The sequence below is a fragment of the Mustelus asterias genome, chromosome 1, assembly GCF_964213995.1.
Source record: "Mustelus asterias chromosome 1, sMusAst1.hap1.1, whole genome shotgun sequence".
In the NCBI taxonomy this organism is placed as follows: Eukaryota; Metazoa; Chordata; class Chondrichthyes; order Carcharhiniformes; family Triakidae; genus Mustelus; species Mustelus asterias.
In genome coordinates this window covers 20,030,362-20,044,546 of record NC_135801.1, presented here as the reverse complement: position 1 = coordinate 20,044,546, position 14,185 = coordinate 20,030,362, and the positions used below count along the sequence as shown (strand labels likewise).

General features: G+C 40.1%; 1 protein-coding gene across 1 annotated transcript in view; it reads right to left on the bottom strand.

Annotated features, from left to right (window-relative positions):
* The window catches only part of wfs1b (Wolfram syndrome 1b (wolframin)), a 30,683-nt gene that overhangs the window by 8,174 nt on the left and 8,324 nt on the right, over window positions 1-14,185 (bottom strand). Inside the window, exons 2-3 of the mRNA XM_078210208.1 lie at window positions 9,082-9,167; window positions 4,096-4,240 (exon numbers count right to left, since the gene is read on the bottom strand). Of these exons, the coding sequence (XP_078066334.1) occupies window positions 4,096-4,240; window positions 9,082-9,167 (231 nt within the window). The remainder of the gene's footprint in view (window positions 1-4,095; window positions 4,241-9,081; window positions 9,168-14,185) is intronic.

Genomic DNA, 14,185 nt, shown 5'->3' with positions numbered 1-14,185 from the left:
AACCTGGAGGTACCATCCAAATCATTTGCAGGTTTTTCCCCCTTAAAATACTGCACGTGGTTATGCAAAACCCATAAAGATACTGCACATTCAAATAAACAGACCTCAATATAACAAAAAATGTTTAGGGATGCTATTGTCGTCAAGTGCTCAAAATTTATGAACAATGTAAACCATCTGAAAACAAATGATTTTTTAAAAAAAATTGTTACTCCATCCTTAAAGTTACAAAGCCAATGCTCAAAATGGACCGGGCAAACCCAAATCCATTCCTACCCTGATCATTGACTCTGCTCTAGTCTGGGAGATCAATCTGCCTGATCATTGACTCTCCCCTGCCAAGTGAGCATGATTGATTTGATTTATTGTCACAATGATTATTGTCACAAGGTATTGTTTCTTGCGCACCATACATAGAGAAGGAAAGGAGAGGGTGCAGAATGTAGTGTTACATTGTTCTCTTCTACATGCATATTCAATCTTTGGCAATTGATTTTAGAATTGAGTCAAGGCAGGCTGTAAATTGACAATCTGCTCATTTAAGTCACATTTACCATCTATTTCCATTCTCCTTTTCAGGGGTGCAAAAGGCATTGGATAGGGGAAAATGAAAATCAATGTTACAGCACATTTAATTACAAGGTATCGAACAATAGGGAAGCCAAGAATGATCCATTTCTTAGTTAGAACAGAGATCGATCAGATCAAGACTCTTTACTGAAAGTAGGTAAATTCAGGTATCGCTCGGAATTGAAGTCCACCAACTCTATATTCACAGAATATTAATGGCTGAGTAATCATGAAAAACACTGAAGTCTTTAAACATTTTCTAGCATTAAAAAAAAGAGATAAAATTTGTAACACTTTCACAAGGCCAGCAAGAAGTATCTTTTTGTAGGTCAGTGAGTCATGGCATAAAGCTTCCTGACCCCAGCAAGTCATCAGGCTATCGGGAGACATTCAACCCCAATTTCATGTCGTCTTAACGTGCACATTAAATATGCTGCCCTTTCCCCCACTTTCATACAGAAATGAGCAAGAGTATGTGCTTCTTTCATTTGTACATTTTTTGTCAGTGGGCTTGCTTTATAGCAAAGTGTAGTGTTTTTGGGGCTGGGGATTAGGAAAGCATAAGAGCAATCTGTCATTCATAGAATGAATAATAGAATCCCTACAGTACAGAAGGAGGCCATTCGGCCCATCGAGTCTGCACTGACAACAATCCCAACCAGGCTCTATCCCTATAACTCCTCATATTTACCCCGCTAATCCCTCTAACCTATGGCACGGTAGCACAGTGATTAGCACTGCTGCTTCACAGGTCCAGGGTCCCGGGTTCGACTCCCGGCTGGGGTCACTGTCTGTGTAGAGTTTGCACATTCTCCTCGTGTCTGCGTGGGTTTTCTCCGGGTGCTCCGGTTTCCTCCCACAGTCCAAAGATGTGCGGGTTAGGTTGATTGGCCAGGTTAAAAAAAAAATTGCCCCTTAGAGTCCTGAGATGCGTAGGTTAGAGGGATTAGTGGGTAAAATATGTGGGGGTAGGGCCTGGGTGGGATTGTGGTCGGTGCAGACTCGATGGGCCGAATGGCCTCCTTCTGCACTGTAGGGTTTCTATGATTCTATCAGGACACTAAGTGCCAATTTAGCCTGGCCAACCAACCTAACCTGCACATCTTTGGACTGTGGGAGGAAACCGGAGCACCCGGAGGAAATCCACACAGACACAGGGAGAATGTGCAAACTCCACACAGACAGTGAACCAAGGCCGGAATTGAACCCAGGTCCCTGGAGCTGTGAGGCAGCAGTGCTAACCACTGTGCCACCATGTCGCCATTGTTCTTCTATGTTATTCAAATATATTTTGATCCAACCTAATGGCAACAGAGAAAAGGCACATATTTCTTTAAATCCAAAGTTTGTAGCAATGCTCACTTGAGACATGGAAGTGGACATACGCAAATCTTTGAAGATGGCATTGTCAAGGGTTAAAAATCTACTTTTGGGCTATAGAAATGTGATTACACTTAGAAAACCCGTTTCTGACAGATGTGTTAGGACACTATATTTAATATAGGTCTTTCCTTCTTCCTAATTTAAATTTGTGCGCTCCAGTCTTACACTTATGGATTATACTATTTCATATTTATATACTTTAGTTAGATTCTTCCTTTTAGCACAAGTTGGTCCCTTTAACTTGCAAGTGGGTGTTCAAAACATTTGAAGGGGCCACACACTTGCCTGCATGTTCCAAAGAAAAATTAGAGGGAAGAAAATCCTCATTACCTATAATTGTATCATAAGGCCATAAGAAATAGGAACAGGAGTAGGCCATTCAGCCCTTCAAGCCTGCTCCGACATTTAATAAGATTATGGCTGATCTAATACTTACTAATTTCACTTTTCTGTCCTATCTCCATAACCCTTAATTCCCCTACTGATTAAAAACCTATTGATCTCACCCTTAAAAATGTTCAAGGACTGGGTCTCCACAGCCTCCTGAAGTTCTCCCAAGGCCCTTTATGCTATGGCTTTCTGCAGTCTCAATTTAAATAAGAATCCACCTTCTCATTCTTTCTTCAAAAATGAACAATGTCACATTTTCCTATGTTGATTTTCATTTGCCAATTTTCTGCCGACTCACGTAACCTGTCAACACCTCGCTAAGAAATTTGAGTCCTCGTTAGAACCTGCCTTCCCTCCTACCTTTGCATCATATGCAATTTTGGCCACTGATCGCTGTGGCACTCCACTGATTACTGCACTCCAACCTGAGAAAGATCCCGATTGTAACTCACTGCTCATGTTAGCCAATTGTCCATCCATGCCAGAATATTACCTCCAACACCATGAGTTTCTATTTTACGTGGTAGCCTTTTGTGTGGCACCTTATCAAATGCCTTGTGAAAATCCAGATATACAACATCGACCGGCCCTCCTCTATCTACTCTGGTTGCTACCTCCTAAATGAACTCTAGCAAATTTGTCAGACTTGATTTCTCCTTCATAAAACCATGCTGACTCCGCCTGATCAGATAAAGGGTGGAATCTTACAACCATTCACGCCGGTAGGATTTTCTGTTCCCACTGCAATGAACAGAGATTTGGCTGGGTGCCAAATTCTCCATCTTCCCTTGCAGTGGCACTGGGGCATGAGCAGATAATAAGATCATGCCTATGACTTTCCAAATGCACTGCTATTCTCTCCTTAATAATTGATTTCAATGTTTTTCCAATAATTGTAGATCAACTGGCCTGTAGTCTGACATTTTGCCTCCTTCCCCTTTTGAGCAAAGCTACCACATTAGCAGTTTTCCAATCTTTTAGCATGGTCTGCAACATTGAAACAAGTGATTCTACCCAAGTCCTCCATGTCAGCATTTATCCTCTACCAGAGCTTCCTCCCACCATGCCTTATCTAAGGCTCACAGCACATCAGTTTACAGATTTCTCCTTTGTTTTCTCATCCAGCTTCCCCTTAATACAACTATACTACTCCCACGACATTTTCTTCTGGTAACACATTCCACATTCTTAACTTTCTCCTGAATTCCCCGAGGAATTTATTGGCGAGTATCTTATAATTAAGGCTCCAAATTCAAAATCCTCAAACAAGTCGAAACACTTTCTCGATGTCTACTCTATCCAACCCTTTCATAATCTTAATTACCTCTGTCAGAACACACCACACCCTTCTCTTTTCTTGAGAAAAGAGCAATAACCTGTTCAGTCTTTCCACACACACACATCCTCAGCTTTGCGAATATTTTTTGCACCCTTCAGTGTCTTTTTAGAAGTACTGGAGACCAGACTACATCAACTTTGTTGCCCTTCTTTGAAGTTTTTACCCAGTTCCTGCATATTGTTTTGCGGCTCAGAATTGAAAACAGTTTTAAAACATGGTCTGAATAGGTAGTCAGTATTTTGCTACGTGTAGATATATGATAAACCTGTGCTCCAATAGTGTTGTCCATGTAATCATTCAAAGAGCATTCATTTATATGAAATTGCTTCACTATATTATCCAGATATTTAAAAAATGGTATTTCACCTTTACTCCCACATTCCATTCTAAGCCTAACTTATAAATAAATTTACCTTTCCTTTCTTCAAGGCAAACTTTAAGCAATTTTACTGCCTCTTTCTTGCCCTGTTTGGCAGCTTGGATCAACCAGTTTACAGCTGTACAGTTGTTCAGTTCTTCATCCTTATTGCCAGCGAGTTTCAGGTAATATTTACCAACCTAATGGCAACAAAGAAAAAGCACATCATCTTTCTTTAAATCCGAAGTTCGTAGCAACGCTCACATAAGAGACATGGGGATGGACATATGCAAATCCTTGAAGGTAGCACTGTCAAGTGTTAAAAATGCAGTCCGGATCCTTAGCTCTTTAAATAGAGACAGCGAATACAAAAACAATGAAGTTATGCCTTCATAAATCAGTGGCTAGGCAGCAGCATCCTGTGCAAGTGTGGGCACTGTATTTTTCGAAAGATATCACAGTTTTAGAGAAGATGCAGAAGAGATTTACTGGAATGGTAGTGGGGATGAGGAACTTCTGTTACAAGGAGAGAGGCTGCTCTTCTTAGAGCTGTTAGAGCTAGAAAGTTAATGGGAGATTTATTAAATGTTCAAAATCATAAAGGGTTTGATAGTTTCTCTTTATTGACAAATACCTGTAAGCAGGGTAAGAGTAAACTGTACAAAGATTAAAGGTAATTAGCAAAAGAAACAGGTGAAATGAGTAGATTTTTTAAAAATGCAGCAAATTGATAAGATCTGTTGTGCACTGTCTGGAAGAGTGGTGGAAGCAGATTCAATCATAGCCTTCAAAAAGGAAACTGGATAAACACATGAAGGGGAAAAATTTGAAAGGACATGGGGAAAGAGCAAGGGAATGAAATTAATTGAATAACTCTTCCAAAGAATTGGCCCCTTATATGCTGTATGATTCCATGAATTACTGTACAGATACATTTCTGGAGCAACTAGAATTGAGTGGACAGGCTTTACTTTCCACTTATGGTTTGTGCATGTCGGAGTATGGTAGTGGTAGCCCAGGTATCCTAACTCAATTGCAACGCAATCTACTTACTACTAATTAAAAACTGATCATCAGTCGAATGTAGTAACCCAATTGTAAAAGGAAATCCAGTTTGAACAGTGCATTGCACATCAAAACCAACCTTAAACCATCTGTTGGAGATTGCTTCAGCTAAGGTGATAAAGCACGCTTCATTTAAAATGGATGTGATATGTCCAAACAAGTCAGGTAAACTGGAACAGTCTCACCTCCCCCAAGCTAAAACATGCCACCTTTATTAACAGAAGATTTTGACACATAACAATGTAGTATAAGCACTGCATTGCACAGGGTTCGTGTGTATTTATTATGTAATTAATTTGGATTCACAGCAACACTGTCAAACAAAAGGGATATGGTCAATACTGAAAATTGTCACAAAATCTAGAGACAGGTCTTGCCTGCATTTTGAAGTGAAATGCTGATATTCTTCACAAGTCCATCAGGACACTGACATCAAGCACAACACTATAAAGTTCATCATTTCCCTTTCATGCAAAATAGTTATTTCTGGAACTCTGGCAAAAATCAATGGCACATTTTTAGGCCCGTTACGTCGATGGAAACAAAGCCTGTTAGGTAAGGAAAGATTTCAACTTTGGTTAGACAATAAACATAAGAAACATGTAGCCTGTTGAGCCTGTTCCACCATTCAATTAGATCAAGGTTGATCAAGGTCAACTCCACCTACCTGCCTTGGTTCCATAAACCTCCACATCCTTCCCAAAACAATCCATCAATCTCAGTTCTGAAAATTTTCGATTGACCTAGTCTTGACAGCTCTTTAGTGAAGAGTTCCAGATTTCCATTCGGCTATATGGACATCACTGTAATGTCAGCCTAGCTCCACTTTTAAGATTATGTCTCTTTGTTCCAGGCTCCCCCACCAGAAAAAGACATTTCTCTCTATCTACCTAATCAACTCCTTTGATCAGCTTAAACATTGCAATTACCCCTTAATCTTCTATCGTCAAGGGACTGTCGATGCAATCTAACCCAACATGTAACTCTTTTAGCTCAACTATCATTAAGGATGAATCTGTGCTGCATCTAGTCCAAGGCCAATACTCCCTTCCTGAGGTTCAGTGCCCGGAACTGAAGACCAGGTTAACCAGAGCTCTATACAACTGTAGCGTAACTTCGACCCATTTATTTCCTAGCTCTCGAGATAAAGGTCAACGTTCCATCAATCTTTTTAATTACATTTTTGTACCGGTTCACTAGCTATTTCTGTATCTGGACTCCTAAATCTCTCCGCTCCTCTACACTTCCCATTTAGAAATGACCGTCTGATCAATCTACCTTGGATCCAAAATGGATACTATACCAAATTTTAAATGCCAGTTGCACACTCATTTAATCTATCAACCTTTGAAACTTCCCGTTCCCATCTACATTACTGTGCCACCTAATTAAGTGCCGTCAGCAAACTTACATATTCAGCTCTCTAATCCTTACATAGGGACAAATCTTCACTAAACCAAAATTCCAACACCACACGGCAATCTGGAAATGTCCTGGTAAGCAAATCTGGGCGTAATGTGACACTGCACTGCAGTAGAGATCAGCTTCTTGCCAGGCAAGGCCCTCTGAGGACTTATACAGCTGCCTGCTGTGTAACAGGAGGCAATGTGCATCATAGCAAAATGAAATAATCATTTGCAATTACAGCAATGTAAATGGGAGCTCAAAACACATTTATATACCTTTTAGGAGAAAAAAATGTGGTCATTCCCCTATTCTCAGAAAGTAAATAAAACATCACTACTTTTCAAAGTCACAGCTCAAAAATAAGCATCTTTGATGAATTAGCCAGAAACACCACACAAGTTTGCAAATTGTTTTTAATGCTAAATGAAGGGTTTTAGTCTTTAAGGCAGCTTTCAATCGAGACAAAATCATTTTAATTTACTGTGCAACTTGCACAATAATACACCAATACTTGAATCTTCTTGTTTGTCATGCCTATTTGCTTTTACACCTATTTTAATCAGTAATACTGATGCCTTTCAATATATCCTCTCACCAGCAATACACAGTTCCTACCATTAATTCCTAATACAGCCCATGTTCCACTTTATCAGGAAGTTGTGTTAATTTGTTTAATTTTATAGGGCAGCACAATGGTTAGCACTGCTGCCTCACAGCGCCAGGGACCTTGGTTCATTCCCGGCTTGGGCGACTGTCTGTGTGGAGTCTGTACGCTCTCTCCGTGTCTGCGTGGGTTTCCTGCGGGTGCTCTGGTTTCTTCCCACAGTCTGAAAGACGTGCTGGTTAAGGTGCATTGGCCATGCTAAATTCTCCCTCAGTCTACCCGAACAGGTGCCGGAGTGTGGTGACTAGGGGATTTTCAAAGTAACCTCATTGCAGTGCTAATGTAAGCCTACCTGTGACACTAATAAATAAACTTTAAAGCTTTAAACTTTAATAAGCAGTTGACCTCACTCCTATACCTCCAACAGCCTGCTCGTCCTGTATGCTCTCCTCGTCTTTGCAACTGTCATCTGTCATGCTCTCTCCACTCTCAGTCAGTGCCACACTGTGCTCCACATATCTCCCCATCTTTCACCAGCACTCCTGGGTCTCTTTGATTACCTTTTCTTGAAGCATCTGGCTCTCCTGCTCTTTTTAGACCATCTTAGAATTAATTCTCAGCCCTTTTTCTTTGCTGCATTGGAAACTGGCGTGACTCAAGTGTTCTGGTTTCACTTCTGGCCAGTACTTCTTGTAGCATTTTCAATTTGTCCCCCACTATATGGATTCTGTCTACCTTTCATCACCATTCTTTTCAGGCCTACACAGACCTGGTAGAAGGAGGTTTGTGGGATGGAAGTGGCAGTAATGGGCAGGAAATCAAGGGGCGCAAAGGGAAACACGGTGTGCTAAAGGAGGAGTGGAAGTGGCACTGAGGGAATTCAAAATACTTGGAGGCAATAGGGAAAGCAGGCGCCTCCATGGGACAGAGGCAACTGAGGCAGCCAAGGATCGAAGACAGAGGTGAAGGGAATTTAAAGTGCAATAAATGCTTCACAAAGACAATTACAAAGAAAATTAGTCAGCGTTGCAGAATAGAAGGATCCTGGGTGGTGGTGGGAGCAAAGGTTGAGAGTCAGAGTGGATGAAGGATGCTTGCAGCCCAAGAGGAGGACCTCATGAAGTACGGGTTGAACTAAAAGATGTAGGTTGTTAGGAGATAATGTGAAGTGGGGGAAAAAAATGTATACACAACAAGTGATGAAATGGTGGAAGCAATGAGAGCAAGGGAATGCAGCCAAAAAGAAATTGAAGGAGGGAGTTAGGTCAGTGGAATTTTCTATCTTGTGTACTTCGATCTAAGTCAGACTCATTCCAAAACGTACGGGGGCCCTATCTTAAATATACAGGTTCCATAGAATCAAATTTACCGCTACAAGGCTTTCATAGAATGTACATTACTGTCCCTGATATACTGTGCAGAAAGGTTTGCACCCCTTCTTCCTCTTTTTATTTCCTTCTTTTTCTCTTTATCCTTTTGCTTTTCTTCATGTTGAAGTACTGGGTTAGGTGAACCACCTGATTTTTTTAATATACAGTGAAACGATCGTGCTGTACTGTACCAGTTTCATAGGTATGTTGTGTTTAAAAAAGGAAAAAACTCGAAAAAAAAATTTTTTTTAAAGTAGGCATTAATAAACCAGCATCCAGAAAGGCAAAAGAAAAACTCAAAATCGTTTGAGGAAAACAAGACAGCCGCCAAGAATTTTGAGGGGAGCCACGGGTGGGGGTTGTAATGGGCAGAAGGGAGAAAACAAAAATCGGTCTACAATTGTGAACATCTATGGAATGATAAGTGGGGAAAATCATATGGATTAAAGCTTCAAGTTGACTTTTTTCTCCCAACTTCATGATGTAAAATATATGGCAGATCAGTACATGAGGGAGAATGAGTTTATATAATTATATGTTCATACTTTAACTTTTGGACTATTGAAGAATTTTTACAGCAAATAGCTAACTCTACCTCAGTCTGTGCCTTTGCATCACCACCTCTGGCTTTTTCTTCTTGTTCCTCTATCGATATTTCTTGTTCCTCATTCAACACATTTGCTGGAAATTAAGGCACAGCAAAGGAAACCATTAACACCAGTTTAGCAGGATATAAATTGTACCCAATTAAGTTTGGCTGATGAAAATCAACAGAATAGTTTAACAAAACAGTCACAGAACATAATCACACCATGCTGCAAAACAACATATTAATTACACAAACAACTTAACAGTTAGAAAAACAAATTACACACCCAAGAAATAACTTCTAAAGAACAAGGCATTTTAAAATAGCTAGTTTCATTTACATTATCTCCCCCCCACCCTAAAATCTACAGCTGAAGATGCAATCCTGGGACACACCCTCTGAAAACAATTCACTACCTCATTCAAATGGTTTTAGTCCATATGCGTCTATACTATTTATTATCCAGTATGCAAAAATCCCAACAAGGTGGCACAGTGGCTAGCACTGCTGCCTCACAACTCCAGGAACCTGGGTTTGATTTCCTGCTTGGGTCACTGTCTGTGTGGATTTCTTCCGGGTGCTCTGGTTTCCTCCCACTCACCTGAAGGGGCTTGGAGCTCCGAAAGCTTGTGTGGCTTTTGCTACCAAATAAACCTGTTGGACTTTAACCTGGTGTTGTTAAACTTCTTACTGTGTTCCTCCCACTGTCCAGAGATGTGCGGGTTAGATTGATTGGCTATGCTAAATTGCCCCTTAGTGTCCCAGGATGTGTAGGTTAGAGGGATTAGCAGGGTAAATGTGTGGGGTTGTGGGATAGGGCCTGGGTGGGATTGTTGTCAGTGCAGACTCCTTCTGCACTGTAGGGATTCTATGAGAGGGAGCCCTGCTGAGTTTAGCAATGGGAAATGAACCAGATACGAGAAGTAAGCATTGGGGAACATATAGGCAACAGTGATCAAAACATAGTAAGGTTTAAGATCAAGAAAGACACAGCACGTAGTAAATTGGGCAAAACTGACTTTAAAGGAATAAAGAACGGAAATAGAAAAACTGGAAAAGTTGTTGAAAAAAAAACAGAACACCAAAAAGAAACTTTCAAAAGAGTGTTCAAGAAAATCCAGGAAAAATATGTTCCACTAAAAAGAACAAGCTAGTTCCAGTAATATCATACCATGGATGACCTCATGTGATGAAGCAGCAGCGCTCCGAAAGCTTGTGCTAACAAATAAACCTGTTGGACTTTAAGCTGGTGTTGTGAGACTACTTACTATGGATGAAGAAGTAAAGGAAAAATTGAAACAAAGGAAATTACATAGGCCATATGTGAAAAGATGCCAGAAAGAAAATGGAAAGGTTAAGAAACAATTTAAACAGCAAAGAAAAGTTACAAAAGTAAAATATTAAAAAGCAGCATGCCATAGCCACATAAATATTAAAAGAAAACAAATCAGGATAAGTATCAGGATATACATAATAAACCAGGTAATGACAGCAAAATGGCAGAAATAATAATTACTTTACCTCACTATTTCCCAAATAGCCTAACATGGTGGACGTAAAGACATTTAAATAGAAAAAGGGGGAAACAAATGATAAACTAATCAAGTTTCTTGTCTGGATCTGCACATATTAAAATTTAGGGAGACAGCAGATGCACTATTACATATAATTTATTGAAAAAGGATAGTGCCAGATGACTGGCTTCCAGCTAATATGATTCATATATTTAAAAGGAGTGTGACAAAATGGGAGTATAACTGGCAAAGGAACATCAATATAGATATGTCTGAGGTGTGTCTGGTAGGAAGAATAAGGATGCCACACATTCCTCGGAAACTAAGGGCAGGATTTTCCACATAGCTTCAGAACCTGCTGCCACATTCAAATGGAGGTCAGAGCCTTCAATTTGTAACAGTCACTCTCAGCTGTGATTTTTTCAAATTGGCCAGTTAATGGCGAGATGGTGGGTTCACCAGCCAATCAAGAACAGGTGCCAGGTTCTTGAAGCCTGACAGGAGGCCTTGCAGCATGGAGGGAACAACAGGTTGTCTTTTTAGGCAAGTGACAGGGAGAGTGCCCAAGATAGAGAGAGGCACTTTCACTCCCAACATTTTTTCTCAACAACCTGAGCAGTTGAACCACCATTTTGGAGGGAGGATGGCCTGAGAGGCAGGTGAGGCCTTCCCAGTTTGCAACCTGAATGCCCCATCCAGGCAGCTTGACTGATCCCCAATGCCTCTAGGGTTCCAGAAAGTGACTGGAAAATTTCAGTCAGCTGACATTAGGCTTTCTAATGAGGGCAATTGGCTATCCACTGTTTGTGAGAGAGTTGCTTGCCACCAATCTCACCTCTGGTAAAAGAAAAGTCCAGAGTTGGGATGGAATTGGGGAACCAGTACACCAGTAGCTCAAAATTCTGTCTTCCCCTGTCCCCCCCCCTTCCCCTTTCAAGGTCCACCCCATCATAACCAAAACTTTCAGCCCTCAGTGTCTAAATGGGGTAGATGAGCAAATAGATCTAAAAGCACAGATAAGTTAGTCACTAAAAATAGTGACTCATGTTATTAGAGTCATGAAATAAAGTATCGAAGTTCATTTCCATGAAGATAAATTGAAAATCAGAGACGTTGTGTTAACCTCGTATAAAACCTTGGTTAGATACATTTGGAGTACTGTGAACAATTCTGGTCTCCATATTATAAAAATGACATGGAAGTAGTGCAGAAGGTGCAAAAAAAATTATTATTATATCAGAACCGAGAGGAAATATCTCTTAGCAATGATTGAGCAGGTTGTGGGTCCATTGTCTGGATGAGAGAAAGCTGAGGTGTAACCTGTGTCCTGAAGCTAAGACCTCCCTCTATATTTTGTAATCAGCATGGCTATTTTATAAAGTCTTTAACACTGGACAAAGGCTTTAAGGTTGAAGCCATTGCTGATTACGACTAAAACAAAAGGAACTTACTGGCATTCAGAACAACTGCCATCTCATTATATCTAAAGTGGTGATAATAATTACTATTACTGCAGAAATCAAATCCAAGAGAATTGCACAAAGAGCGTTTACATTTCTAAGGCCAGGCCTGGCCAATGGAGACAAGTCTGCAAGGACAAAGGGCCTTGAAATTCTTTTGCAATTATTAGTGGTTGAAACATTACCCATCAAGAATCCAGACCACAGAATATACATAACCCGTCTAAACCAGTGGAGAAGTGAATTAGGGTTAGTCACTTGAACTACCACACCACCACCACAAAGCTGCTGGAATCTGTAATATTGCTTTGGCAGTCTGCAAGATGTGCCGCTCCACATCTTCCAACTAGCAGGCAGCAACTCAGAACTGCTGCTGTCCAGGTTTAAATGCCTGCGCCCCCTCTACACGGTTCTCACGGAAACATTTGAACCAGCGTCTACAAGACGAATCAAACTCCACGAGCCCATCTTTACTGGATGCAGCATCAGATCAGCATCAGTCTTCATTCAACCTGCCGACTCTGAAAGAATACACCATTGGACTTTGATCTGGACTCACATGAAACGATAATTCTTATTTTCTCTGTGGTCTTTGCTCTGTACCTCTTTTTTTTATCCCACTTTTATTGTACGAGTGTAAAAAGTGGCAATGTAATGAACCCTCTTCCTACATTTTGAGTATATGTAAAATAAACTATCCCTCTAATTTTAACCTACTGCTAATTTGCTGTGGAGTTGTTAATAGGGTCACACCAAAATTGAGGGGTTGGGGAAAATCAAAATAGCTTCCCATTTGCCGACGGGTGATGAGCAGAGAAATCAGGGCTGTTTAAATTAAACCCCTTTCTTTCCGTAACGCCTGATTAGAGATGTTGAAGATATAAAAGGATTGGATAGGCGAGATGTAGATAAGCTGTTTCCACTTCAGATGATCAGAAAATATAAGCTAGCCAGTAATATATCCGACAGGGAATTCAGGTGAACTTTCTTTACCCAGAGAATGTTTAAAATGTGAATGCTACTAACACAAGAACTAGTCGAGGTGACCAGCATATATGCACTTAAGAGAAAGCAAAATAAATAAAAGGAAGAAAGGAATAGAAGGATTGGGTTTGTAAAAGAGGTAAGAGGAGACTTGCATGGAGCATAAACATTGGCATAACGCTTACAGATTAACACAGAGTGTTGCCATGTTATTCACAGGAATTTTGCAACCTAACTCATTCTGCAATTCATGATTACAAAGTGTTATGGAGTTCCCCAATTTGAAAATAGCATCTTATGGATTAACAGTGAGTGTCAGTATGCTGTTCATAGGTGTTTCACAACCTAACCCATTCTGCAATTCATATTAAGTAGTTCTCCAAATAGCATATACTTGACTTAACCTTCCTCTCACCTCTGGCTTTTAATGTCTCTCTTCTATCTGATCATTACTACAATTGGTGCACTTCATAACTATTGCTCATTTCAACTCCAAATATGCTTCTTGTTTTAAAATCAAGACCGACTGCATCATTTCCGATTCAATCTCTGTACCTCCTCCATGTTCTTATTCAAACAAGGTCAATATTTTCTAATTGGCTGCTCCTCAACCTACTTCACTTATTCTATTCTTTGTAACTTTGGTGGTGCCCTGCATCATGGGTTTGCCTTTCAAGTTTCAAAATGTCAAATATTTGACTACAGTACTTTAGTCAAAGCAATTTAAACCTAAAGACTCCTTCCTCTCATTTTCTTCTGCTCACAAGCAATGCTTCTATACAAATTCAGTTCAACCCAACATTATCTCGATTGATGCGTTATGAAAAAAGTGCAATAGATTGTGATATTTTCTATTAGTTTCTACAATTTCTGACAGCAATGACAGGCCAAATGCCGCAACTGTCAGTGTTTCAGCTTTTATGCCACATATTTCTTCAGGGTCTTACAAAAACACAACATTCACAAGTGAATTTACCAACACACTGCGTTTACCAAAGGCAACATCAATTTAATTTTAAAAATCTATCATCTTCTCTCCGTTGTTTAGAATTTTAGATGAAACAAATAATTACCCACGTCATAAATGTCTACATTTTAAATAACCATGGCCCGTAACTTCCGGCCCAGAATATTTTGTAAGAAATTTGAAAA